The 13617-nt window shown below is 39.6% G+C and overlaps 2 protein-coding genes across 4 annotated transcripts in view; one reads left to right on the forward strand and one right to left on the reverse strand.

Moving 5' to 3' along the window:
- Nucleotides 1-482: 482 nt before the first annotated feature.
- On the reverse strand, nt 483-6324 carry cartl (cocaine- and amphetamine-regulated transcript-like). 2 transcript variants are annotated; one of them, XM_029457789.1, is made up of 4 exons: nt 6220-6324; nt 2120-2440; nt 1368-1445; nt 483-829 (listed from the first exon to the last, which is right to left on the reverse strand). In XM_029457789.1, the coding sequence occupies exons 2-4, from the start codon at nt 2255-2257 to the stop codon at nt 722-724; spliced, it is 324 nt and encodes a 107-aa protein (XP_029313649.1). In that variant the 5' UTR covers nt 2258-2440; nt 6220-6324; the 3' UTR covers nt 483-721. The 2 variants fall into 2 exon arrangements, with proteins under 2 accessions (XP_029313649.1, XP_029313643.1); XM_029457783.1 differs by having other exon boundaries at nt 2120-2474; nt 6220-6236.
- iqgap1 (IQ motif containing GTPase activating protein 1) overlaps nt 5213-13617 on the forward strand; it is a 42391-nt gene continuing 33986 nt past the window's right edge. The window contains exons 1-3 of one of the 2 annotated variants that reach the window (XM_029457770.1): nt 5213-5345; nt 5439-5516; nt 6811-6913. In XM_029457770.1, the coding sequence (XP_029313630.1) occupies nt 5471-5516; nt 6811-6913 (149 nt within the window). In that variant the 5' untranslated portion in view covers nt 5213-5345; nt 5439-5470. Of the gene's footprint in view, nt 5517-6810; nt 6914-13617 lie in introns of both variants that reach the window. The other variant, XM_029457762.1, reaches the window with a different exon arrangement.

Here is a 13617-nt window from a genome sequence, read left to right on the forward strand (position 1 = left end):
TTTCCAACGTGAAAACAGCAGTTTCACTCATGAACTGTGTGTTTGAACTTCAAATTGCATTTTAACTAATTAAATATTGATGATGGTGGAAATGTAAATGTTGAGTATCGACAAATATCTGTTGAAAGTGGCTCGTGTCCTGAAATCATATTTGCTTTGTAATAAAACATTTATCACGTTATTTCTTTTCTTATTATTTTATTCAAATATTGTTACGAAAGGATCCCAGAAATTAGAAATGTCCCCCTGTCAGGGATCATTAAAATGTATATCTTATCCCTCCAAAACCGACAGCCAAAAGCCCCTAACATGGACAAGAAGTTACACTAACATTTCAGGATTGATTTATGTTAATATACAGCTGCTGTATTGTAATGTATTATTGTAATTACAACTAGTTTCATGCCTGAAATGTAACATAAATACAGAAACATGGAGCAAGAACTCATACGATTAAACTTTGAGTAAGTAATACCAAAAAGACATGTTGATAAATGTGTTTATTGAACATGAAACATTTACATGCGACAGTAAATTATCAGTCAGCAATACAAATCCATGCTTATCCTCAGGCTGCCAAAACAACAGCGATGCATAACGGATATAAATGATGATATCAGAGCCCGACAATAAGAAGAGGTTTGTGTCAGTCGATGGGAGCTTGCTGAGGTTTCAAAGGATGTTTGGTCCTGCAGAAGTGCTGTGTTTGTGAAAAGGAGCTTCAGATGCACTTGAGCAGGTAGGAGTTGCAGTTGGCTCCTCGGCCGCAGTCACAGAGCTTCCCGATGCGAGGCCCGAACTTCATCGCACACCGGTCACCCATCCCGCACTGAGGCAAGGGGGGAGCAAGAGAGGTTACTCACAAACATTCAAATACATTGCAATCCAATGATGTTTAGTAACATCATCACTGGCAGGAAGGGAACATTAATATTAATAGTAATGTATATCTCCAGACCTTTCCATTCATTCATTTTGATTTGATTAATTTGTTCCATTTTCAGTTCCATTTTCATTCTTCTGACTTATTTGACACAAGACAATGAGGGTGACATGTTAATCATCCCAGCAGTGTTCAGTGAAACAATTCAATCCTTTTCATTAGCTGGTTCTGTCTTATTTCAGCAGGATTGAAGCTTTTCAGTTCCTCTCTTTCAGCTAATTGGAGTTGGACAGCGATCTTGATTAGTCTGTAAAAGACTTGTGTCTGTGTTTTCTTGTTATCTTTTAATTACTGGTTTAATTAAACAGCAGTGGAGTGATGTACACAATATACAGGAATGCATTCAACTAATCATTAATGGATACTATGCTTTTCATTACAGGGAATAATGTAGAGGTGCATTCCATGAATAAAGTGAAGTTACCAGTGGGATGCTTCCTCTTTTCTCAGTGGAAGAAATCCGGTTATGCACCCTGCCCAGCAGAGCCTCCATTGCTTCGATCTGCTCAGCAGAGATCGGATCACAAAAACAAAAAACAAGGAGAATGTGTTGAATCAGTGCTTGTTAAGCTCTTACACTCTTAAATATCCCCTAATGTTTTCAGTTAGGGTTCTTTGAATTATTATTTTCCCCCACACTATATGGCAGTATCACATATTCTGTGTCTGTCATTCTTCATTGAAGCTTTATGACACTTTTAAACCCAAGATGCCATACCTTTTATTCAATCAAATTGAAACCTTCTAGATGTCTTTTACATTTTACACACATTTCCCAAATTTCTGTGGGTGTGAACATAGATTGGCTGCACAGCACAGCACGTTTTAGCAGAGTTTAAGAGGTTAATTAGTGTTGAAAATCAGGTGAGAAAATGTAACTCTGACTTTCATTTAACAATTATGACAAAATATTAAGAATATTTTCAGAATAAGTCCACATTCATCATTATTTTAAAGACCAAACTAAACCAAAGTACATGCACAAGTTGGTTGTGTAATAAACACACATTTTAGAAATGATTTGAAATGTGTTTCCTCTTAGGCTGAACTAAATAAGAGAGACACTTGTTTATGTACACTTGTACACACACAACACTTATTGTCATATCATAATCTCTTGACCCACGATACTGACATTCCTCCATAAACACGTGTGGAGCATCTTCAGATACTGACCAGGTCTTTGTCTGCAGCTGGCTCGGGTTTGTCCACTCCAAAGTCCTCTGCGGAGACTTCTTGGGACGCCTGGCCGTGACACATGACCGACAGCAGGCCGACAAACAGCAGTCCGCGGAGCATCCCGGAGCTATCCATGGTGCTGGTCCGGTGGTGGAGGAGGAGGAGGGCGGAGGTCCCGGCGGGAGGCAGCAGAGCAGGAGTGGAGGAGCAGAGGGTCGTAGCTGGTCCACAGGAGATCTTCCTCCACCCACCGGACCTGCTCCTCTTTATATTGACTCGTATAGCCCCGCCCGAGAGGCCACTGCAGGAGAGCCTTGGCTGCGGGCACATAAATCCGACAACGCTCAGTTTCCTGAATTGTATTTGAAGTTAGAATATATGAATACATCAAGTGGAAACTCGCCACGTTTTAATCAAAAGAAAGTACAAAAATAAAGTCTGCATGAGACTCAGCTCTCCTGAAAAAGTATGAAGGGTCACATTAGGAAATATTTGAATTCCATATCAAACACAGCAGCTACCTGGTCACGTGATATTTTGTCAGGTAAATTAAGTGACGGCTTTAAAGCCATTTTGTGAAATTGATGAGTCCTTATAATACCCCTGAAACAGCACAAAAACTCATCCCATTAAAAACACCGTAATCATTGTTAACGAGTAAATCAATGGTATCTTAAGGTAGAAAATTAAAGGATTCAGTATCACAGTGAAATCTGCCCAGCTTTCTTTTCACATCAGGAAACATTTAACCTTTATCAACCCAGGACAGATGCTTCAGACTACACACAGCTGAACTGACCATGGTACACAACATTTACAATTAATTCCAGTTGTAAAAACTTGTGTACTTGTAATGTAAGACCACAATAAACACAAACTTACTGTGGATTTTTATTAATTCTTTACTTTATTTGAATGTTATTGTCAGCAACCTAACATAAAACACTGTTAAACAGTCCTTAGCAGAGGTCCACCGGTCCACCTATCCAAGCATTCAGACAGTCAAGTAACTGGAGTCCATCTTTGGAGACAAATAAAAATGTATTTGCAGTTTTGCTGTCTGATTTTCCATCGTATAGACTTGTTTCAGTCTCGGAGTCCATTGCGTTTGTGTCGGTGAAACCTCCAATTTACAGTAATCATGTTTCTAGCAATCAGTAGAAATATGCGTAGGACCTGTTTCACCAAGTAAAACCACCACAGGATCCACTGGGTTACAACAGTTCCTTATTTTTTCAATCTCCTCTCTTAAATCTTTCCAGAATCCCCGTAGTACTGGACAGTGTCAGAACATATGTGAAGGATCTCCAGTCCTCCCACATTTCCTCCAACATAAAGCTGCTGACAATGAACCTTCATTAAACATTGAAACTAGTCCTGACAAATCTCATTTTTTAGTTTAAAACTAATTCTTGCCATAAATGACTGTTAATACCTTTGTGGCGGGCTGCTCATACATACTGTATATATCCTCCCTGTCCTCAATAATTATATTTAATTCTACCCCCCATTTCTCTTTAACATGGAGGGTTCTGCCATGTCAGCTGTTAACGATCTGTAAATGTGGGATGTATGGTTTTTACTTTGCAAGTGTTTTTTCTATACCCTTGATGAAATGATGTTCAATACTTGTTGGGTCTCTTTAAATCTGTTTCCACTTTTTTAATGTAGTGCCTAATTTGTAGGGACCAGAACAGGTCATTTGGGACTAATATGGTCCCGCAAGTTATTTATCAGACCTTTTATTGCCCTGTGTCCCTTGTGATCCTCGGATGCGTCATTCCTTGTTGTTCCCAGATCCAGGTCCTTACACACAGTGATGGAGCCTGTGCAGTCCGGGCTCCCAGAGACTGCAGAGCGCTGCCTGAGGAGATCCGGGCTACAAACTATGACTCATCTTTTAAACCACTTTTAAAAAAACACTTTATTAGAAGCGCTTTTCTGTGATTTTATTTGTGTTTTTATGAATTATTAGTTTTACTCTCTTTGTGTTTTTAAGTGTTTAGTTTTTGACTTTCAGTTCATTTATTTCTCTGTGTGTTTTAAATGTTTTCAGTTTTTATTGTAAAGCACTTTGTAACTGTGTTTTGAAAGGTGCTTATAAATAAAGTCTATTTATCCACTTGTCCATATTTGTCTTCATGATATATTTATTTTACATGTTTACTTAATTATATTTCTATTTTTAAATATATATATATATTGTAGACTGCTAGTGTTTTATTTAAATATATCAAGTTTATATACCTATAAAATATCTACCAACTGTTGTGCATGTTGGCTAATCGGATTTGTTTTGGCTCTGCCGTTGACACCAAATTAAAATAGTATTTATTGGTATAACTATAGGTTGTAGCAGGTTTTACAATTTTGACTACACAATCGTAACTCAAGGTCTACGGACTCTCTGTCTCTGGAGCTTTGATCAAACTGTTTGGAAAATAAAGAATGAACTTCAGAACCAAACAAATCAAATTGAACGTATGCCTGGTAAGATAGCGATAAAGAACAATTGAATGTAAATGTGATAAGACATCAATTGATGAAGATGTGATGTGAAGACATTTTACAACCAGGGTCTGTAAGAAACTAAACTTCCTATTTATTATTAATAAAACCTACTTATGCACTCAAAGTGACATTGTGTTGCACTTTGTCTGCTTCTCATTCTTGCAGATGAAGTTGTCAAAGTCACATATTTATCTTTTAATAATTAATTTGGTGGTTTTCATTTGTTTCTCTTTAAAACAATGTTCTGATTGTTGATTTGGATGGCAGGCTTTCTCCACTAGATGTTGAACTTAAAAAGATATATACTTTTAATGAAATGTAATACATTTCAAATAATCATGCAGATTATTTTTCATACACAGCTTTAGTATGCTTGGAAAAATAACCATAAATCCTGAACACTAATGCACCTTTCAACAACACTTTTATGTTTCACTGTGAACTGTTTAGGATCCCACTTAGCGGCCCCTAAAAGGTCCTCGGACCACAGCTTGGAACCCTGCGCTGCCTCCTGCCTACAGTGGACAGCAGGAGTCGCTGCGTCAGCACTTTGGCCGCCTGGAGGCTGCTGAGCTCTGTTTCCTGAAACGCATACTTCAGGATTAGGAAGAACACACCCAGTGACATCAGTGAAGTTTGAAGAAGAAAAAAGTCTCCACTCAAACTGTGCAGAGGAGGAACAAGAGGGCCGAAAGGTCCTTCCCGGTTTTCTGTCAGTGTTGACTGTTTTGTTTTGTTTTTAGCTCCGCAGAGTTTGGGAACCAAACTGTCCTAACTGTGCGTAAACTTTTTTTTTTAACTGAAGTGAACCGTTGAGCGCAGAGAGTCGCGAGGAGGATGTCAACTTCTGACGAGGCAGACGGGCTCCGGCCGAGATATGGCTGTAAGTTCAGACTTTTTTCACCTTGAGATGCTAGGCAGGCAGGCCGGCTCCCCCTCGCTCTGCAGGGGGAGAAGCAGCTCCGGATCGCCGCTCTGCTTCATGCAAACGCTCCCAAAGATTTCAGATCGGGGTTTTATTTCTGACAGCATGGCTACAGCTTAATTATGACTTCCGCGTTTTTATAATAATGCATTGCAGAGTGGAGAGGGAAGGAGGCCTGCTTTTAGAGTTTACACAACTTTTTCCTCTTACACGTTAATTTTACAGTCTCGTACTCATTATTCAAAATAGGGCAGATTATTCCAAATGTAGAAGTTTTGTGTTTAAGTTCTTCATAGACATGAATTTACCCAATAACCACCGCCCATGACTTTAAAAAAAAATTAATTTCTAAATAATTTGCAAGCAAAGTTTGAAATGTGTGAATTAGTCCTCCATATTTAATTTTGATTACAAAATAAAACGTCATACTCCTTTTATCCATCATATATATATATATATATATATATATATATATATATATATATATATATATATATATATATATATATATATATATATATAAACATAATTTAACATAAAGTAGTTTTCTTAGCTGGCATGTGCCAATATTACATTCAGTTGTAAGACTAACTTAGAAGCTGGTGCTGAAGAGGTGATTTATTAAGTTTTCGTCTCCGTGTTTGTTGAAATCAGGATTTACCTGTTGTTGATGTTGCCTGTGATCCCACACAGGCTGAGCTGTCCCACCTCAGATGTGACAGGATGGTAAAATGGGGCCTCTTTGTATTGCGCTCTCCTGTCCCCCATCCCCCTCTACATAATTTGGGAAAAAACTTCTTTGGGAAACATTTCTCTACAGGCGGAATCACGGCTCCACTCTGTGTAATCTCACGGGAATCGACCCATAAACTCCCCTGCATTGTTTTTTGTTTTCGGTGTATGAATAAGCATGCCATTTACAGACAAAGGCATGCCCTCATCATATAGTCCGACAGCCACATTGAGCTCATGTGTTAACAGGCTCCACAGATGACTAATGAATGAGGCTGGCTTCCTTTGTAAAACACTTCAGTATATAGGAGAGGCCTGGGAGCTGGATGGAAACTTTCTCCTGTTTATGGAACCAGGGAAAAGTTAATAAACAGCTAAAAGAATAAAACCACATTCATCAATTATTCTTTCTGCTATTTTGGTGTAACTTCTTTAAAGGATCCAGAGTGTTCTTGTGATATTGCTTTATGTTTTTGCCTCTGTTTGAAAGTGCCACTTTGTGTATTTGTTTGTGCTCCAGCGGTTCTGGATGGCGTGGAGCGACTCACAGCGGAGGAGATGGATGAGCGGAGGCAGCAGAACATGGCCTATGAGTACCTGTGTCACCTGGAGGAAGCCAAAAGGTAAGAGTGGGAAGACTGTTGACCTCTGCAGGCAGCTCCATCAGAGGGGAGGACACTGGCTCTGATGTCACAGATTGTCTCTCACACTGGGGATCAGCATTCATTCATTTCCAAAGACTGATATAGTGTAGGAAGTAATATGGAGCTGCAAACTACTATTATCTGCATTATCGGTAGATCTGCAGATTAATTTCTCCATTAAAATCCCACAAAATGTCATATCATGTATTTCTAAAAGCCAAAGAGAAGTCTTCAAATTGCTTCTTTTCTCTGACCAACTGTCCCAAACCCAAAACTAATCAGTTTTACTATAAAGAAAGACAAAGAAAAGATGGAAATACTCAACAATTGAGAAGCTGTTTTTATGATTTTCCATGAAAAACGACTTATTGTCTGTCGCTGAATGAATGGATCGCATCAATTCCAGCTGTCCTGCAGTTTTGTTAATGGATGGTAACTGAACTCTGGTTTCACAGTGGACAGTGGTTTGTTTGACCTCCACTCACTCACTGAGTGATTCTCCTGTTAATAGAGCTGGGTATCAAAACCCCATTCTTTCTTAATGTTTACTTTGATCTGTTAGTTTCTGATCTAAATGAAATTGTGGCCGATTTTAGATGCGAATGCACTAATCTAGTACACAGGATTGGTATCGGCACCAATACTGACCTTCGTGAGGAGAACAAGTGTCGTTCATGACGTGACCGATTCACATTAAAAACAGTTTCCTTGTCAATGTCATTATACAATTCAGTGTTTCTTCAGTTACATACATCTGTTTATAGTGCCACAGTAACTCGTGTTACCTTGCACACATGGAAGTATATAGATTTTGTATTTGGTATTAAGTGAGTACTGGTATCAGAAAGGTTCTCTGTATGAGCAGAGGTATCGTTATGAGTCTTAAATCTGACTGAAAGTCTGGGATTCAGTCCATCCAGATTTATTAAGCAGTTCAGTGCAGCAGCCGTCAGTGTGATTACTTAATCCCCACTCACGCTTTAGCTACAGTTGGTTGGTAGGCAGCTTGTTTTGGTACCGACTGTAACACAAAGAATCAAAACATGTTAAGTGTTGAAAGTTGACATTGAACACATCAATCACATAATCTCCGTTACTTAATCTGTGATACATTAAATCATCTTTTTGCCCGTTTTTAGAATCTCCCATTTGAGGTGTGTGTGTGTGTGTGTGTGTGTGTGTGTGTGTGTGTGTGTGTGTGTGTGTGTGTGTGTGTGTGTGTGTGTGTGTGTGTGTGTGTGTGTGTGGCTCAGTAGTCGACCCTGCTGCAGGTTTGCTGATTCAAAAGAGGAAGAATTGTGCGAGACAGGAAGTGACTCAGTCCCTGTTGATTTTAGTATTTCCTACTGTTTCCACAGAAACCCACAGTTCTCATAGCAACAGGTTCCGGTGTGAGGGCTAGAGTCCGTGCTGCTGCTTTTTTTTATGTGGTTGTATGACTGTTTGCTGACCTGCTCTGTTGTTATTGTCCACATGTGATGTTCAGTCACTTCCTGGAGACACTTTGGTTTTGTGTGTTTCCACTTGAAACGTCTACCTCAGTTTGTGCTCTCATTAATTCCCCTAATGTTCCTCAATTTATATGTGTGTCAATCAGAAGACTTCTTACCAAAATAAGAGCAACCAAGTATATTCTTTTCCAGTTAACAAAAAGATGGCCTCAGTCTAAACTTCACATGTCTTGTAGCTGCAGTCTGGTCACTGTTTGTGTTGGAATATCACGCATGAAATTACACTAACTGTAGAGCACGATTCCAGTATCCAGGTTTTTAATCTCCTCCTAGGTTCTTCATGTTCATGACCCTGCTTCTCCTTCCTAAACCCACCGACTCACCGGTGTCACAGGGTTGTGACAGGGATTCCCCCAAGAAATGTGCATGTCAGGGTGAGATTGTTCAGAGGATCGGTGCATAGGGTTTGTTTGTTGACCAAACGTCTTTTATTCAACCCCGTGTGATGGACCACGTTTAGTAGGAGTTTACCTAGCTGAAGGAATGTGTTTTGAATTATGTTTGATTGAATGTGTTATTAGTAGTGCTGTATATTTGAGACAGAAGATGAGCCATAGTATGCTACTGCTTGTTTAGGTTCTTAATAGTATCCCTCAGTGTGCTCCTACTTAAAGCATGCTAGTGGTTTGTAGCCATGCACACCTTTTTTTCTTTCTCACATGAATTTTCAGCTGCTAATGTTATTGATTCAGGATTTGTTTCCAAGGGCCCTGAATGATCTGTTATCAAGCCATGTGTGCCAACAGCTGGCATTTTGAATTTGCTTAAGCACACATTTAAAATGGGTCAAACCTGAAAAATGAGTTTTTCTTGTACTATATTTAGTCGTTGGACACATGGGTAATACAGTTTTTATTATAAAATATTTGTGGAAAAAGCAGTAGTCCCATGTGCCCAAAGACTAAAGATAGTATGATAAGAAAATGGAAAAGAGGATATGCACACAAATGCAGTGTAAAGAAAATCCATATGGAGAACATTTAATAAACACAATGTTAGTGTTTCTCCTCATTTCTTTAGAAATCCTGACTAAAAGTGTAAAGATGTAGGCAAATGTTACATACTACCAACAAGATTTCAACACTTTAGACCAATCAGAACAAATGTTACATGTTTCCTTATCGTGCAGTACTTAATATAGCCAGCAAGGTTGTAGCCAACTGCACAGAACCCGAGATATTCAGCATTGATCAGCAAACTACTCTTAAAATCTCTAAAAGGCGATCAAGTGAATTACTCGCTGGTGTTGCTGCTGCACCTCCTCACTGTGAGCCTCCCGATTGGCCGATGAGATGTCTGTTGTTTTCCTCGGGCAGAGTTGCAGTTAGGCCGAGCTCCATGTGGGGAACACCTGAGGCTGCAGGGGAACACTACGGGGGAGGAATGCTGGGAGTGTGTGTCAATGCTGAGTGGTATGATGGGAATGCCTCTGACAGGTGCACAGCAGGGTGTGAGCGCGTACCTGTGTGCTCGTTGTGGCTCTTTAACACTACTACTGTCAGGTGTGTATTTGAGCGTAGAAGGTCTGTATGGATTTGGGTACAGCCTGAACTTGCACTCTCTCTCAGCAGAGAGATGCAAACTATGTGTTATCGTTCTTATTTTCATGTTCCCATCAAATGCAGTGTGAGGCTGACGCGACCTGCTGTGCACGTAATCACGCCATATTTGAATGCTCGGTGACCTGTTCATCTCTTTTGGCTTTTCAAATATGTTGTAATGTTGTGTGCTTGATGTTGCTTGCTGAGGTCTTTGCTAGCGCTGCGACCACGACTAGTTTCTCTATCGATTAATCTGTTCATTGTTTACTTGTTAATTTGTCTATATGTCTTTGAATTGCTGGTTTTATTTGATCAACAGTCAAACCACAAAGATTCTTTGGACAGCTGGCACTTCTTTCAACAAACTGGCCTTCTTTCTCTGTATACCCGAATGTCTTACTTTCCTCCTTTCACTCTTTCGCTGGCTGCTTCAGTCTCTGAGAATGCCGTTGGACATGTTTTGTTTTCAGTGTGAAACTTGTGTTTATTGCTCCGTGCAATGTGCGAACTGCACATTCCCTCCTCATCACTTCAGTGCACAACAAACCGTTTCAGGCAGTTTCACCATGTTCACTGATGCTAAATGACACGTACAAGAAAGCTTGAAGTCAGGATGTCACATGTCTCTTCTTCGTTTCCTGTCACCTTGCGCCGTGCAGTGAAGCAAAGCTGGTAGTAACTCACTTGGTTAATTACGTAGTTTTTTGGGGGGTGGCTGAAAGACTTTTGGATACCACAGGTGAAACAGATTCCTCCCAGAATCTCTGACAGCAGAGTGAAAGTGAACAGGAGGGTTTGATTCGTCTTTAGGGGAGGGGAGGGGAGAGTAATTGTACAGTGGCATTAGAGATGTTTATCTGTTGTATATGAGCAGAGCCCCAGTGTTACCTGTTGTAAAGGTCCATTAGATTTTGTGGAGTCACTTCCTGGTTCAAATTTCCTCCAGTACCATTCTGTGCTGTTGTGGAGGATTGCAGATATTTTGGGTGTGCTTGTTTACAACCAGAATCTCAGCAATTACCATGATAATGAACTCTCTGCATGAATTAACATTTTGTCAAAACTGACTGGAAGGACCACAACTTTGAATATTAGACGAGCATACATGCATGAAACGATCTCGACAATATTATTCAAAGATTTCATTCACCCCTCTAGATCAATTCACTAAAAGTGCCCTGACCTTAGATTTAAATATGCTTTAAGCCAAACATGATGTTAGTTTTATTATCTTGCTATTTTTTACAGTTGTATTAGAGTCGAATAAAACTTTATTGCCCACCAGATTGTAAAATTGTCTTTACAGTAGGTCACCAAGACATAAAAGCAGCATGAGAACATGTACAAACAAGTATAAAGTCCACTACAAATAACATATTTAATAATTAATTGACACAAAAAAAAAAAGAAAGGACCACAATCATTAAAGTATCAGCAGTAGAATTCTTCAGACCGATTCTGAGCTGCTTTCTATATCTGATGGACTTTAACATGAGAATATTGACCTAGAAACGTTTCCCAGTGTGTTTGTGTTGTTGTGCTTTCCCTCCTTCTCTGCCCACAGCAGTGATTCTGTAGGAGTCCTTGTTTAGACAGTGCTGAACAATGTGACGTCCTGTAATGACTTTAGAGGGAGGGCAGCAGGATTTACTCCAGTGCAAGTATCAGCTTGCTTTATGTGATGTGTGATGAGTAAAGTCTGTCTCACAGAGCTACAGTATCATCCTCCCTGGAGTTCATGCTACCTTAACTCCCCAAATACTCCACATTTACCACATCACTGATGGTGCCGAGCTGCCGTCTGTGGTCGTCATCCTCACTGCGGTGAGAAGAAACACAGAGCAGAGGGTGGTTCACATTCAGCTCTGGAGTTATATGGTGTCTAATTAGTGTTTTGTGTAATTTCTTTAAATGACAGGGTTCACTATAACCATGACATTTCTCGAAAGTTTAAGAAATAAATAGGCACTTTTGAAAATGAATGGACTTGAAAGGACTTTTTACTGGGTGGAGTTTGCGTTGATTTGACACCAGTCTTACTTTTTTATAGAGCTAGATTTGATCTCATTATTTGTTATTATCGACAATCCGTGTGGAAATATATAAAACACCTTCCACAAATGCAAAACAAATAATAGTTTTAAAATATTGTGCAAATATGAAACGGATCTGCAAATACACAAAGGAAGCATCTTTCTAGCATTTACAACTTTAGAACAGAATCTGAACTGAATCCAGTTTTTATTTGTGGATCTCAATTCAACACTTGTGTATTTGCATTTTTCACGCACAAAGTTTGGAGAAAAACTTTCCGCAAGTCCGAGCGAAAATCTACTTGACTTGAAACGATCACGTTAAACTGATGATGTAACTTAAAAACATGTAACTTTTGAGTCCTTGTGTTTCAACCTCAAGCTTGTTTTCTGACACAAAGACGCCTTGTTTAAACCTCAAAGTGTAGCACAATAGTCTCACATAATAATTTCGGCCTACACTCTATAAAGAAGTGGATGGCATCAGTTTATACTACTCGACGTCGACCAAGCATAAGTTCCTATTTCTGCCCCGGCCAGCCTTGTCCCAAAGGTAATGGAGGGTCTCGGCTCTTTTTTCTCTTCTGTTGAAACAATAGTTTGATGTCCGACACTAAGTTGCAGTTTTACGGGGGCTTATGTTTGGAACAAGTTTTTGGTTACAAGCAACTTGTCGCTTCTTCACTTCAGTTTTTGTACCGATTCATGAACGTCATCAAAAGAGTTAAAACATTGGATTGCTGGCTCTGACTACTTGTGAGTGTTGCCTAGTGACAGCAGAGTTTACCTGTTGGCAGGTCTCCTCTTCATTGACTCTGTTATTGACTCTGTGCTCTGAGGCGATGATTTAAAGTCTTTTAGTTTCTTGCTCTGGTATAACGGACTATCCATTCTGTTCAGGTCAGTACCCGTGATGTTTGTGTGACATCAACGTAGACGAATGGCTGAATTACAAACAATAAAATCTACTTCTTAAAGAGCTTTCATCCGTTTGTGTCCAAGTAACTCACACGAAGGAATGATGAGCATTTACTGTGAGACGAGATTGTTGCTGTTGTGACAAAGAGCACAGAGGTGTTTTTCATTGGGTTGCATCATTGACAGTTGACAGTTAGGTAATGTATTGCATGAATGTTTGGAAATCTTTTAGAGTTATTTGAGCTCTTGGTTACATTTTGCTTTATTTAAAAAAAAATCCCAAATGGTTTAAAAGCATTTGCTTTTAGGATCCGTATGGTGGAGTCGTATGTGGTTGAATATTAAGATGCCAGTATACACGGGAAACTTTACTGCCCTTAACTGGGAGAAATACCGGCAGGAACGCTGGATTATGACGTGCTTGTGGGTTTGCATTTTAGAGACTATGTACCTCCTATAAGCTTCTCCAAACCTCATCAACTCATTCCCCCGGCTGCTTCCATGTAGTGCGACCATGCCATGCTGTTCTAACTGTAATAAAACTGGATCAACTTTTCAGCTGCAGCGGTTTCTGCCAGTTGTGACATGACAACCAAAGTTTCCACACACCCTGTCACCACGTGCGTCACTATTTTATTCAAGTGTTCCAATGCTGGATTGTGCACCGTCTCCATATTGTA

This window comes from Cottoperca gobio, chromosome 3, assembly GCF_900634415.1.
Source record: "Cottoperca gobio chromosome 3, fCotGob3.1, whole genome shotgun sequence".
NCBI lineage: Eukaryota > Metazoa > Chordata > Actinopteri > Perciformes > Bovichtidae > Cottoperca > Cottoperca gobio.